At 39.4% G+C, this 12,845-nt stretch overlaps 1 protein-coding gene across 1 annotated transcript in view; it reads left to right on the forward strand.

Moving 5' to 3' along the window:
- Nucleotides 1–12,845, forward strand: part of VIT (vitrin) — a 166,879-nt gene that overhangs the window by 33,692 nt on the left and 120,342 nt on the right. Inside the window, exon 3 of the mRNA XM_043986033.1 lies at nucleotides 371–436. Coding sequence (XP_043841968.1) covers nucleotides 371–436 — 66 coding nt within the window. The remainder of the gene's footprint in view (nucleotides 1–370; nucleotides 437–12,845) is intronic.

Consider the following 12,845-nt stretch of genomic DNA (forward strand, 5'->3'; position numbering starts at 1 on the left):
ATTTAGCCTTAAAAAAAGACAGTGAGGACATGATAGTTCTCTTTCCAGTATTTTATGGATTGTCATGGAGGAAAATGATATGAATTGCATGGTTTAGTCCTCCAAGATGAAACAAAGAACATCAGGTGAAAGTTGAAAAGATAGGATTGAGGCCAGAGTGAGAACATTTCCTAACAATTACAACTATAGAATAGTCAAATAGCAATACCAGGTAGTAATCGAGGGAGGTCTTTAAAGAGAGGCTGGATGACCAGTGATGAGGGACATTGCAGAATGGACACTTTTTGGTACCTTTAAGCTCTGAATTGTGTGATTAGAGATAGGAGTTATGTTAAATGTTGCTAATTAGCCTCTTCTGCACTTTATCTAGTGTGGTTGCTGATTGGAACCTCTGGAACTAAAGAAGTTACAAAAAAGAGTAAAAAGCCAAAATTCTGTAAGTAAAAAACTATCATTACTGTTAGAGGCTGGTTTTTGCAGGGAAGTATATTATGCTGGGAAATTTTGAATAATTTTCAGTTTTACTCTTAATCATATTATCCCTGAAATTTAACTATTTTTAGGGGTGGGGCAATGAGGGTTAAGTGACTTGCCCAGGGTCACACAGCTAGTAGGTGTCAAGTGTCTGAAGCTGGATTTGAACTCAGGTCTTCCCATTGCTGAACTAGGGTACAAATTTCCCAGGTTTTGAGAGTGTGTCTCCCACTTAGTAACCAAAAAGTTGAGTCTGAGGAGCTACAGAAACTCTCATTTTGGCCTGAACAGATTGCTCCTGGGAAGGCAGCCTCTCAGTACATCTGGCAGTTATAGCCAAATCTGTGAAAAACACCCAGCTAAGGAAAGAGGGTGGCAGGGGGTATGGAAAGTAAAAAACATTTAGACAGTGGAGAATTCATCATGGGATGAACTGGGAGGAACCGTAAAGGCTATGTAATCTCCCACTTTCCCCAATTTATCAATGTGGAAAGTGAGACCCAGAGAAGTTAAATAGCAAAAGAGCAATTTCAGCTGGAGCCCTTCAGGGGCAGCTCTCTTTCTACTGCACAGGGATGCCTCTTAGGATTGCATAAAAGGATACAAAGTATATCAGAGATATTTGGGGTGGCTAGGTGGTGTAAGGAAGCTTGGTGGCACAGTGGATAGAATGTTGGGACTGGAGTGAGGAAGACCTAAGCTTAAATTTGACTTGGGACACTTAATAGCTGTGTGAATATGGTCAAATCACTTAACTGTTTTTTGCCTTAGTTTCCTCACTTTTAAAATGGGAATAATAGCACCTATCTCCCAGGGCTGTTGTAAAGATCAAATGTGATAATAATTAGCACAGTGTTAACTGGCACATAGTAAATGCCACATGAATGTTACCTAATATTATTAGTAATATTGTTATTATTTGAGTTAAAATTTTGTGGTGGTTGGAGACAAGGACTGAGGGAGAATTATCATTAAATGTTCATTAGACTGTAAGCTTAAAGGCTTATTTTTATCCTAGTATGCCCAGTGTCTGGCACATAGTAGGTGCTTAAAGTACTTGTTGGATTGAATGAGCAAGACTGAAATTTGAAGTTCATTCTTTTTGGATCAATTCTTGGACTGATCTTGTAATGAATGAATCTTTAAATGGAAAAAATTCATCATTTGAAATAAAAATAAGAGATTTCTTCTATACTCTTAAGCCATACATGTGGGATTTCCTGATGGAATCAGACAGAACTGACCTAATGCCCTAATAGGACCTAATTATAATTAGTATTTCATGTCAGGAACCAGAGCCAGGAAGACAGGCCCTGGGGCATATATGTGGAAAACAATGATTGGGTTAATATGGAAACTAATATACTACCTAAGCATCCTGAATGAGGAGATTGTATTTTATCCTAGAGGCAAGAGGGATTTAGTGAAAACTTTCAGACAGGGGAGTGACATGAGCAGACTTGTGCCTCAGGAAGATTATTTTGGCAGATGTGGAGGAAACATGTGATGCAATGGGAAGAGCACAAGATTTGTCATCAGAGAACCTTGGTTCGAAGACCAATTCTGCTACTGACTATTTGTTTCATCAGGGCAGGTCACTTATGTTTTCTGGATCTGTTTCATCCTTTGTAAAAAAAGATTATAGGACTAGGTGATTCCTAAGGAACCTTCCATTTCTAAATCTAGGATCCTATAATTCCACACCGCAGCCAATGATCCTTAAGCACCAATCTGATCATGTCATTCACCTACTCAATAAACTGCAATGGTTCTATAAATTTTTCTGTTTAGTTCTTAAGGCTAAACTGTTCCCTATATTTCCAACTTCAATGTCCATTACTCCTTCTCTTGCACCCTTCCATCCAGCAAAAAGGGCCTTCTCTGTGTACCTTATGAACGATATATCACCTGCTGTCTCCATGTCTTTGAATTGGCCATCCCCTCTGCCTGGAATGCACTCTCAGCTCACCTCCACCTCATAGAATCTCTCTCTTACCTCAAGACACAACTCAAGCACCACCTTCTATGTGAAGCTTTTCCTCATTACCTCAACTAGTCGTGCTCTCCTCTTCTCAAACTACCTTATATTTATCTAATTTGTACTTATTAGCATTTATTCTCTCCACAATTATTCTATCTATACAGCTATATGGACCTGTCTCCCCTGTTAGAATATAAACTTCTTAAGAGTAGGGGTTGTTTTATTCTTTAAATTTATATCCCCATATGAACAGGCAGTTTTCTGATAAAGAAATCAAAGCTATCTATTGCCATATGAAAAAATGCTCTAAATAACTATTGATTAGAGAAATGCAAATTAAAACAACTTTGAGGTACCACCTCATACCTATCAGACTGGCTAATATGACAAAAAAGGAAAATAATAAATGTTGGAGCTGCGGAAAAATTGGAACACTAATGCATTGTTGGTGGAGCTGTAAGTTGATCCAACCATTCTGGACAGCAATTTGGAACTATGCCCAAAGGGCTATAAAGTTGTGCATACCCTTTGACCCAGTAATACCAACCATTAGGTCTTTTTCCCAAAGAGATCATAAAAAAGAGAAAAGGACCCACATGTACAAAAATATTTATAGTTGCTTTTTTTTGTGTGGTGGCAAGGAATTGGAAATTGAGGGGATGCCCATCAATTGGGGAATGGCTGAACAAGTTATAGCATATGAATGTAATGGAATACTATTGTGCTGTAAGAAATGATGAACAGGCAGATTTCAGAGAAACCTGGAAGGACTTACATGAACTGATGATGAGTGAGATGAGAAGAACCAGGAGAACATTGTACACAGTATCAACAACATTGTGTGTTGATCAACTGTGATAGACTTGACTTCTCAGCAATACAATGGTCCAAGATAGTTCCAAAGGACTCATGATGGAAAATGCTCTCCAAATCCAGAAAAAAAGAACTGTGACATCTAGATGCATATCGAATCATACTATTTCTATTTTTTTTGTTTTTCCCTTTTGCTCTGATTCTTCTTTCACAGCATGACTAATGCATAAATATGTTTAATGTGATTGTACATATATAACCTATATCAAATTGCTTGCTCTGTTGGGGACGGGGAGGGAGAGGAGGGAAGGAGAAAAATTTGAAACTAGAAATCTTATAAAAAACAAATGTGTAAAACTATCTCTACATGTGACTAGAAAATAATAAAATACTTTTATGATTAAAATAATTTTAATAAGTAAATTTATATCCCCAGTGCCTAGAACAAAAGGTATTTAATAAATATTTGTTGCTTGATTGATTGACCCTACAAGAGATTGGAAAGGGGAAAGACTAGAAACTGGGATATCAATTAAGAGACTAGTGAAATAGTGCAGGTAAGAGTTGATGAGATTCTAGACCATTGTGCTGGTCATGTTGGTGAAGATAATAATTATTATAACTTAAAACTATATTAAGAATTTTCATCTTAAAATCATTAATGATGATTATGAAGTTAGCATTTATATAGCACTTCAATGTTTACAAAGTGTTTAATAAATATCATCTCATTTTTTTTAATGTATAAGGTGTTTTATTTTTTCCGTTACATGTAAAGATAGTTCTCAACTTTTGTTTATACAAGCTTTACAATTTCAGATTTTTCTCCCTCCCTCCCCTCCCTCCCCCCTCCCCTAAACAGCAGGTAATCTGATATAGGTTATATCTATATATCTTTATACATATACATATACATATACACACACACATATATATACACATAATAACATTAATCCTATTTCTGCATTAATCCTGTTACAAGAGAAAAAATCAGAGCAATGATGAAAAACCTCAAAATAGAAAAAAACAACAGCACCAAAAACAAAAGAAATAATATGGTTCAATCAGCATCTATACTCCACAGTTCTTTCTTTCTTTTTTTTTTTTTTTTTTTTGGATTTGGATATCCTCTTCCATCATGAGTTCCCTGGAACTCTTCTGTACCATTGCATTGGTGAGAAGAATATAGTCCATCACAGTAGGTCAACACTCAATGTTGATGATACTGTGTACAATGTTCTTCTAGTTCTGCTCATCTCACTCATCATCAGCTCACGTAAGACCCTCCAGGTTTCTCTGAACTCTTCCTGCTCATCATTTCTTACAGCACAATAGTATTCCATTGTATTCATATACCACAACTTGTCCAGCCATTCCCCAATTGATGGGCACCCCCCTCAACTTCCAATTCCTTGCTACCACGTAAAGAGCAGCTATAAATATTTTTGTACATGTGGGTCCCTTTCCCCTTTCCATGATTTCTTTGGGCAAAAGACCTAAAAGTGGAATTGCTGGGTCAAAGGGTATGCACAGCTTTATCGCCCTTTGGGCATAATTCCAAATTGCTCTCCAGAATGGTTGGATCAGCTCACAGCTCCACCAACAATGCATTAGTGTTCCAATTTTCCCACAGCCTCTCCAACATTTATTATCTTCCTTTTTTGTCATTTTAGCCAATCTGATAGGTGTCAGGTGGTACCTCAGAGTTGTTTTAATTTGCATCTCTCTAATCATTAGAGATTTAGAGCATTTTTTCATATGGGAATAGATAGCTTTGGTTTCTTCATCAGAAAACTGCCTGTTCATATCCTTTGACCATTTCTCAATTGGGGAATGACTTGGATTCTTATAAATTTGATTTAATTCCCTATATATTTTAGAGATGAGGCCTTTATCAGAAGCACTGGCCACAAAAATTGTTTCCCAGTTTTCTGCCTCCCTTCCAATTTTGGATGCATTGCTTCTGTTTGTACAAAAATTTTTTAATTTAATATAATCAAAATCATCCATTTTGCATTTTATAATATACCCTATCTCTTGTTTGGTCAAAAACTGTTCTCCTTTCCAAAGATCTGATAGGTACACTATTCCTTTCTCTCCTAATTACCTATGGTATCACCTCTTATGTCTAAATCATGTATCCATTTTGACCTTATTTTGGTATAAGGTGTAAAATGTTGGTCTATGCCTAATTTCTGCCATACTATCTTCCAGTTTTCCCAGCAGTTTTTGTCAAATACTGAGTTCCTATCCCAGAAGCTGGAGTCTTTGGGTTTATCAAACACTACATTACTAGTGTCATTTACTACTGCATTTCCTGAGCCTAGCCTATTCCATTGATCTACCACTCTATTTTTTAGCCAGTACCAGAATATCATCTCATTTTATCCTCACAACAACTCTGAGAAGTAAGTGCTATTATTATCCCCATTTGAGGAAATTGAGGAAAGCAAAGGATGTGGCTTGCCTAAGGTTATATAGTAGGTAGGTGACTAAACTTGGATTTGAACCCAGGTCTTCCTGACTCCAAGTTCACCACTTTAATCACTGTGCCACCTAGCACAAATGCAAAATATGTTGTGGAAGTAGAGTCAATAAAACTTGTGAAGTAATTAGATATGGGAGTTAGGGAAGAGGGAATATTTAAGGATGCTTAAGATTGTGAACCTAGATGACTTGAAGAAACATGAAATTTAGAGGAATGAGTGTATGAGGAAACATGATGAGTTTTGTTTTGAACATGCAAAATTTGAAATGCCCATACAACACATTCAAGTAAAGATATGGTACTAGAACTCAGATTAAAGAGTATCCCTGGATGTAGAAATTTAAGAAACAAAAAGAACTAAAAATGATGATCTACCAAAGAATATTGAAAAGGGAATGATGAGGCAGGCTGAAAGAGAAACAGGATAGGTCAGTGTCACAAAAGCTAATGAAAGTGAGTATCTAAGAGTAGAGGGTGGTCAGAAGTATGGCAAAGAGGTCCAGAAGAATGATGTTTGAGAAAAGACCACCAGAATAAAGATTAGGAGAGAGTAATTTCAATCTGAGTGTCATGTTAGGAAACCAGATTACAAGGGGTTAAAAAGTGAGAAGTTAGGAAAAGGAGACAATGACCATAGATGGCTTTTTCTAATATTTTGGTTCTGAAAGGAAGAAAATAGAAAATACAATAGGTGAAGAGGATTGCAAGGTCAACTAATGCTTTTTAAGGATGGAAGAAATTTGGGCATGGAAGGAGCCAGTAGAATAAAGACAAGAGAGAAGTATGGGCATTACTTAGGGGAACCATCTTTAAAAGATAACAGAATCATAGATTTAGAGGTGAAAGGGACCTCATTCATCATCTGGTCCAACCTTCTCATTTTATAGATAGAAAACTGAGGCCCAAGAACATTAGCTTGGACAAGTAACCTGCACATGATCACATAGGCATTATTTGGCAGACCCAGGATTTGAACCTAGGTCCTACGAATCCAAATCTAGCATTCTTTCTACTACATCATGCTGTATAAATGGACAGGCATGGGATGAAGGACACAAGCCAGAATGGGACCATGCCTTGGCATGGAAAAGAGACTGGAGTCTTCTCAGAGACTGGAGTAAATGAGGAATGAATGGGGACATTCAGAGGGATTTTGAAGTGCAAAATAAGGGAGAAGAGAGACTTCATGATAGGTGGTCTCATTGTTGTTGTTTTTTAAAGTGGGAAACAAGGTCTTTTGCTGATAAGGAGAGGGGAAAGGTAGAATAGGAAGCTTGAGTAGAGAAAGGAAGGTTGGAAATAACTGCTACAGAGAGTGATTGAGTCAGCCATGGAAGAATGATAGGATGATGCTGAAGTGATGAGGACCCAGTTGAGACAGATCACATCAATTTGTAGTGAACCCTCTCACTGTGTCCTTCCTCACTGTTATTCAAAACATCATGAGCTAGAATGGAGAAAGCAAAGATAGCAGAGGCAAATCCAGGGTTAGGGATTGGTAAAGTTTAAATTGCAATCGGATATGTGGGCAAGGGATTCAAGGGTAAAAGAAAGTGGATAGGTGAACTAATTAATAATAGGAACAAGACTGTGAAGAGAGGAAAATGAGACCAGAGTAGGAGACTGGGAGAACAGTGAGGAGTAAAGTGACTATGCTTTCGAATAAAGAAAATCTAAGTTTAGGAGAAGGGCAGAGGGAGAAATGGAAGGACTGGAGGTTAAGATTAGAGAGAGGAGGGGCAGCTAGGTGGCGCAGTAGATAAAGTACCAACCCTGGATTCAGGAGGACCTGAGTTCAAATCTGGTCTCAGACACTTGACACTTACTAGCTGTGTGACCCTGGGCAAGTCACTTAACCCCATTTGCCTCACAAAAAAACAAGAACAAAAACCAATATATTTTTTAAAAGATTAGAGAGAGGAGTTTCAAAGTTGTTCTGGATCATGGAGTTAGAAAATTCCTGGGTGATGTTCTGATCAAAGGTATGAACATCCCTGTGTGTAACTGAAGTTACCTTTTCATTGGAATTTAAGTGTAAGAACAAAAACTTTTCAGTTGCTTAAATGAAGTGAAGGTTTAGACTATGGAAGTTGAAGAGGATTATAAAATGGGAGACCAGGACATTTGAGGGGATGTCATATATATTGTGGGCAGCTAGGTGGCACAATAAATAGAGTACCCAGCCTAGAGTCAAAAAGATTCATCTTCTTCAGTTCACATCCAGCCTCAAACACTTCCTAGCTATATGGCCCTAGTCAAGTCACTTAATCCCATTTGCCTCAGTTTCCTCAGCTGTAAAATGAACTAGAGAAAGCAATGGCAAACCACTCCTATATCTTTGTCAAGAAAACCCTAAATGGGGATACAAAGAGTCAGACACAACTGAAAACAACTGAACAAAGATATATATTAAAGTCCCCAGTTATGAGGGTAGAAATGCAGGTGGAAAGGAACACTGTTAACCAGGTACTGGTTTCCCTTAATAAAGAGGAAGAAAAGCCTGATGGCTGGTATAGCACTGCAACAAGGATCAATCAATCAACCAAGTATTATGTACCACATACCCAGCACTGTCCTAGGTCCTAGGGAAACAACAAAGAATGAAATAATTCCTGGTCAACATGAGCTTACATTGTAATATATACATATAAATATACACATATGTATTCATGTGTATAAAGCAAAGTTAATAATTGTTGTATTGTACATTGTATTAGAGGTATACTATATAACATATACATGTATATATGCAAAGTAGTTCTTGAGGGAGGACACTAGCTCTTGGAGGGAACAACAAAGATTTCAGGAAGCAGATGGTGCTTGAGCTGTATTTGAAAGAAAGAGGACTCTATGAAGCAAAGGTAATAGGGGGTGGGGGAGCACTTCTGGCATAGGGAATGGTCAGTGCAAAGACATAGAGAAAGGAAATGGAGTATCATCTGTGAGGAACAGAGAGAAGACCAATCTGGATGGATGGAAGAATGTAAAAAGGGGAATAGTGCCTAGTGAGACTGGAGAGCTAGAATGGGACCAAGTTGTATGGGGCTGTAAGAGTTTAGAAAAGGAGCTTATATTTGATCCGAGAGGCAAGAGGATGCCAATAGAGTTGGTTGGTAAAGGAATCACTCAGTAAGGGTTGAGCTGAAGGAAAATTACTTTGGCAGAAGTATGTAGGATAGACTGAAATGGTGAAAGACTTGAGACAGGGAGACCAATTAGGAGGCTATTGCAACATTCTAAGCAAGAAGTGATGAAGGCTCAAACTAGGATAATTTTGTGAGTGGGAAGAATAGGCCAGATGTGTTGTGGAGGTATTGATTGAATATGTGGAGTGAGTAAAAGTGAGACGTGCAAGATAATGCTGAGATTATCATCATGATAGGTATAGATGGGTGGTGTGAACCTCAAAGGGAAAGAGGCCTTTGAGTGATGGCAACAGAAGGAGGGTCTAGAAGGGACATTGAGGATTATGCCTAGTCTGACTCCTGCCCAAGTGTATTCAGTGGGTGGTTTGTGGGGTGGGAGGAATAAAAGAATTGCTCCAGAGATAGCCAAGGTTGTGGTACCTTTTAGGGGAAGCCAAGCTTCTTTGACCTCAAAATGGGAAATATGAAATTAAAAGGGATAGAAGGAAGAGATACAATCAGAGGGGTTAGCAGAGTGGAAGAGGGACTAAGAATGGATGGGGAGGGATGTTGTTTGTCCTTCATTCTCAAAGAGGACCATGACATCATGGTGATATCATGACTTGAACTGAATTGCATTTAAATGAGGGAGAGCTGTGTAAAATCACCAACCTTACTCTTTCCTCCAGAGCCATCTGGGTACAGTGGCAAGATGTACATCAGGATGACTGGAGATGGCCCCAGATATTTAAGGCAATTGAGATCATGACTTGCTCAGGGTCACACAACCAGTAAGTGTCCGAGGTCACATTTGAACTCAGGTCCTCCCAACTTCAGAGTCAGTCCTCTATCTACTATGCCACCTAGCTGTCCCATAGGGAGGGACAGGGATGAGGTGAATGGAGATGAGAGTCTGGAGAGTTCATGCTGCCTCCAACTGGTTCTACAGAGAAGTGGCTACCAATTCCTGTCCCCAAGAGGGATTGGGATTAGAGCCTCTCCCTCTCAGAATTAGAGATAGAAAAGGAGAGGGGAAAGGTTTAGAAAAGGACTCTTGGTAGAAGCCCCTGATTGTCTGGGTGCTCAGAGGTAATGGAGGTGTGATAAAATAATGGGATTTGGCAGGTCCTCAAAGGCCCACCTGGAGATTAATCTAAACTGATTGAATTAAGTGAGAGTGATTGACTGCTGATTAGTCTATTTCAAGTTAACTAGATTGTAAGCACACCTGGCTAGCCCTTAGGAAGGTATTGTTCTCAGAAGCTAAAGACTTTGAACTTAACTCCAGACCACCTTCAAATCCATTGGTTTTAAACATCACAGAGGGTTACACCTCTGTTACAAGGGAGAAGTAGACTCCAGAGTAATATGTTCCCAAATTGAAGGAAGTCTATAAACTCAATCCCTGAACAGGCTGGGGATAGGTCTTTCACCATAATCAGTCAAGCTGCTCCGCCTTGGCTCCAGACTCTCAGTTCCTGGCAAGGTACCAAGGCCCTAGCTCCCCAGGTAGACTGAAGGAAGATTGCTGCCCTGCTTCTTGGTAGGCCAATGGCAACACCTACCAGCATTAACATTTTCCCACTGATACACAGATATTCCCATGGTCCAAGGCTCTGTTCCATATTGGTTGTCTACGTCTGTGACTCAGGAGCCATTGAGGACAGAGTAGGCACCCAGCAAAAATCTGAAGTAAAATTTGTCTTCAATGTCTCCTCCCTTGCCTTGTTGGCTGCCTGCTCAGGGATGGGGTTGGGGACCTCCTTATTCTAAGAACCGAATTCCCTTGAGTCTACTGTTTCTCTCTTCCTAGTCACTGCCAAGGTGCTACATTCCCCTTCCTTAGCATTCTCTTTCTCCTCACCTCTGAGAGGACTACCTTTAGTACCTTTAGTTGGAAGGCTTAGAGTCTCCAAGGGTTTGGGGTAAGGTTAATCTGGGCCTGTGATTTTAACAGTAGTCTAATTAAGTGAGGCAGTGAATAGTGAGTTGGACTTGGTGGGAGGAAGATCCCACTTCAAACCCTCACAGATATTTACTGTGTGGCCCTGGGCGAGTCACAATCTCTGTCACCTTCAGTTTCCTCATCTGTAAAATGAGAATAACTATAGCACCTACTTCAAAGGTCCTTTGAGAGGATCAATTAAGATAACATGTAAAGTGGTTTGCAAACATTAAAGTGCTACATAATTGTTAGCTATTAATGTTAGAAACCCTTTAGACTAATGCAGCACACAACTCATTTAAAACCTACAGCCTCAGAGGAGGCATTGTGGCTCAGGGGAAAGAGCACCAGCTCTGAAGTCAGACAGAGGGTATGGTAAGTTCAAATCCTAACCAGTGCTTACCACCTATGTGATCTGACCTTGGGCAAGTCACTTAACTCCCATGGACCTTAGTGTCCTCATCTGTGCAGTGCGGGGGTTGAACCAAATGCCTCCTTATGTCTCTTGAAGCTTTAAATCTATGATCCTAAAGTTGTCTGGGGGCACAGAGAGATTGAGTGGCTTGCTCATTGTCCCAGAGCTAAGGCAGTCAGTAAGCATCTATTAAGTACCTCCTCTGTTCCAGGAACTTCGCTAAGCAGTGAGAATACAAAACAGGTAACCCTTCCTGCCAAGGAACTCACAGTCTAAAAGGGCAAGACACCATTCAGACAACGATGCACAGACCAGCTCTATTCAAGATAAATCAGAAATAATCAACAGAGAGAAAGCAATAGTACATATCAGAGGCAGGGCCAGAAAAGAAGTCTGGCTGGCTTTCTTTCCAATACACCAGGCAGCCCCTCTCTTCCAGGGGTTTTCCATTTAATAAGAGATTCTTGACAACTGAAAAATCTTTCAATCTCAAAGTAGTGAAGCTACAGTAATGGGATGACAGGCAATAAATTGATATTTTGCAAAAGGAGGCTTAGCCTGGGGCCCTTTCAAATTATGCAGTACAAATAGCTCTCTACTCTTCCTACTAGTAAGGTTGTTCAGGTCTGAAATGACTTTCAGTGATGGGATGAGGACAGTTGCCAACATCTGTGCCCCTCTGAGCTCTTTCCCACTTTTCCCTTATTTCTCTTATTCTCTCTCTGTCCTCTTTTTTACACACTTTCTCTTATCCTTCCCCTTCCTCCTCTGCTTATTTCATAGCATTGCTAGTGGTTACTCCTGGCTTCCGAAGACATTAGGAAGCACTAAGAGTGGCACTCTGGGCTAATAAGATTGCTAAACTGGTGATGCTAGAGAGGGCATCAAAGATTATCCAATGGAGTGATCTACAAGGGGTCACTTGGAAAAGGCCCCTCCATAAAAAGGTAGAAAAATGGGGGGCAAATGGTCATCAAATTTAGCCCAAGCAGGGGCAGCTAGGTGGTGCAGTGGATAAAGCACTAGCCCTGGATTCAGGAGAACCTGAGTTCTTATCTGTCCTCAGACACTGTGTGACCCTGGGCAAGTCACTTAACCCTCATTGCCCCCCACACATTAGCTATCATGTAGCCATGGCCAAAGAAAGAGAATGTGTAAAAGGAAACCAAACTCTGAGTAACTGAAAAACCAATAATGTTTCTGGAGAATGGATAATGAATCATACTTATGTCCTCTCTGCCAAGACACTGGAGACAACTAGGGGAGAATTTCATATATGTTGTCAGATGGGGTTGTTATATTAAGGGTTTTTGATTAACTGGTTTTCTTTCTTACGAAGGAGATCTCAATTCTTAGGCCTTGGGTGAGGAGTTATTTCCAGAAATGACTTTAATATAAAGATAAAAGGTGTCAATAAAGCATTTTTAAAATTAGATTAAATTTTTCCAAAAAAGAAAATAAACTTCTTCTTTTTCAAAGATGACTCTACAAGATTTCTAAAATTACTTAAGCATTTCTAGCCAATGGATGACTTTATCTAAAAATATATAATTGCCAATTGAGTGAACATGAATCTTCTTAAGTAGATTCAAATATTTGGCCAA

Source organism: Dromiciops gliroides, chromosome 2 (genome assembly GCF_019393635.1).
Source record: "Dromiciops gliroides isolate mDroGli1 chromosome 2, mDroGli1.pri, whole genome shotgun sequence".
Classification (NCBI taxonomy): domain Eukaryota; kingdom Metazoa; phylum Chordata; class Mammalia; order Microbiotheria; family Microbiotheriidae; genus Dromiciops; species Dromiciops gliroides.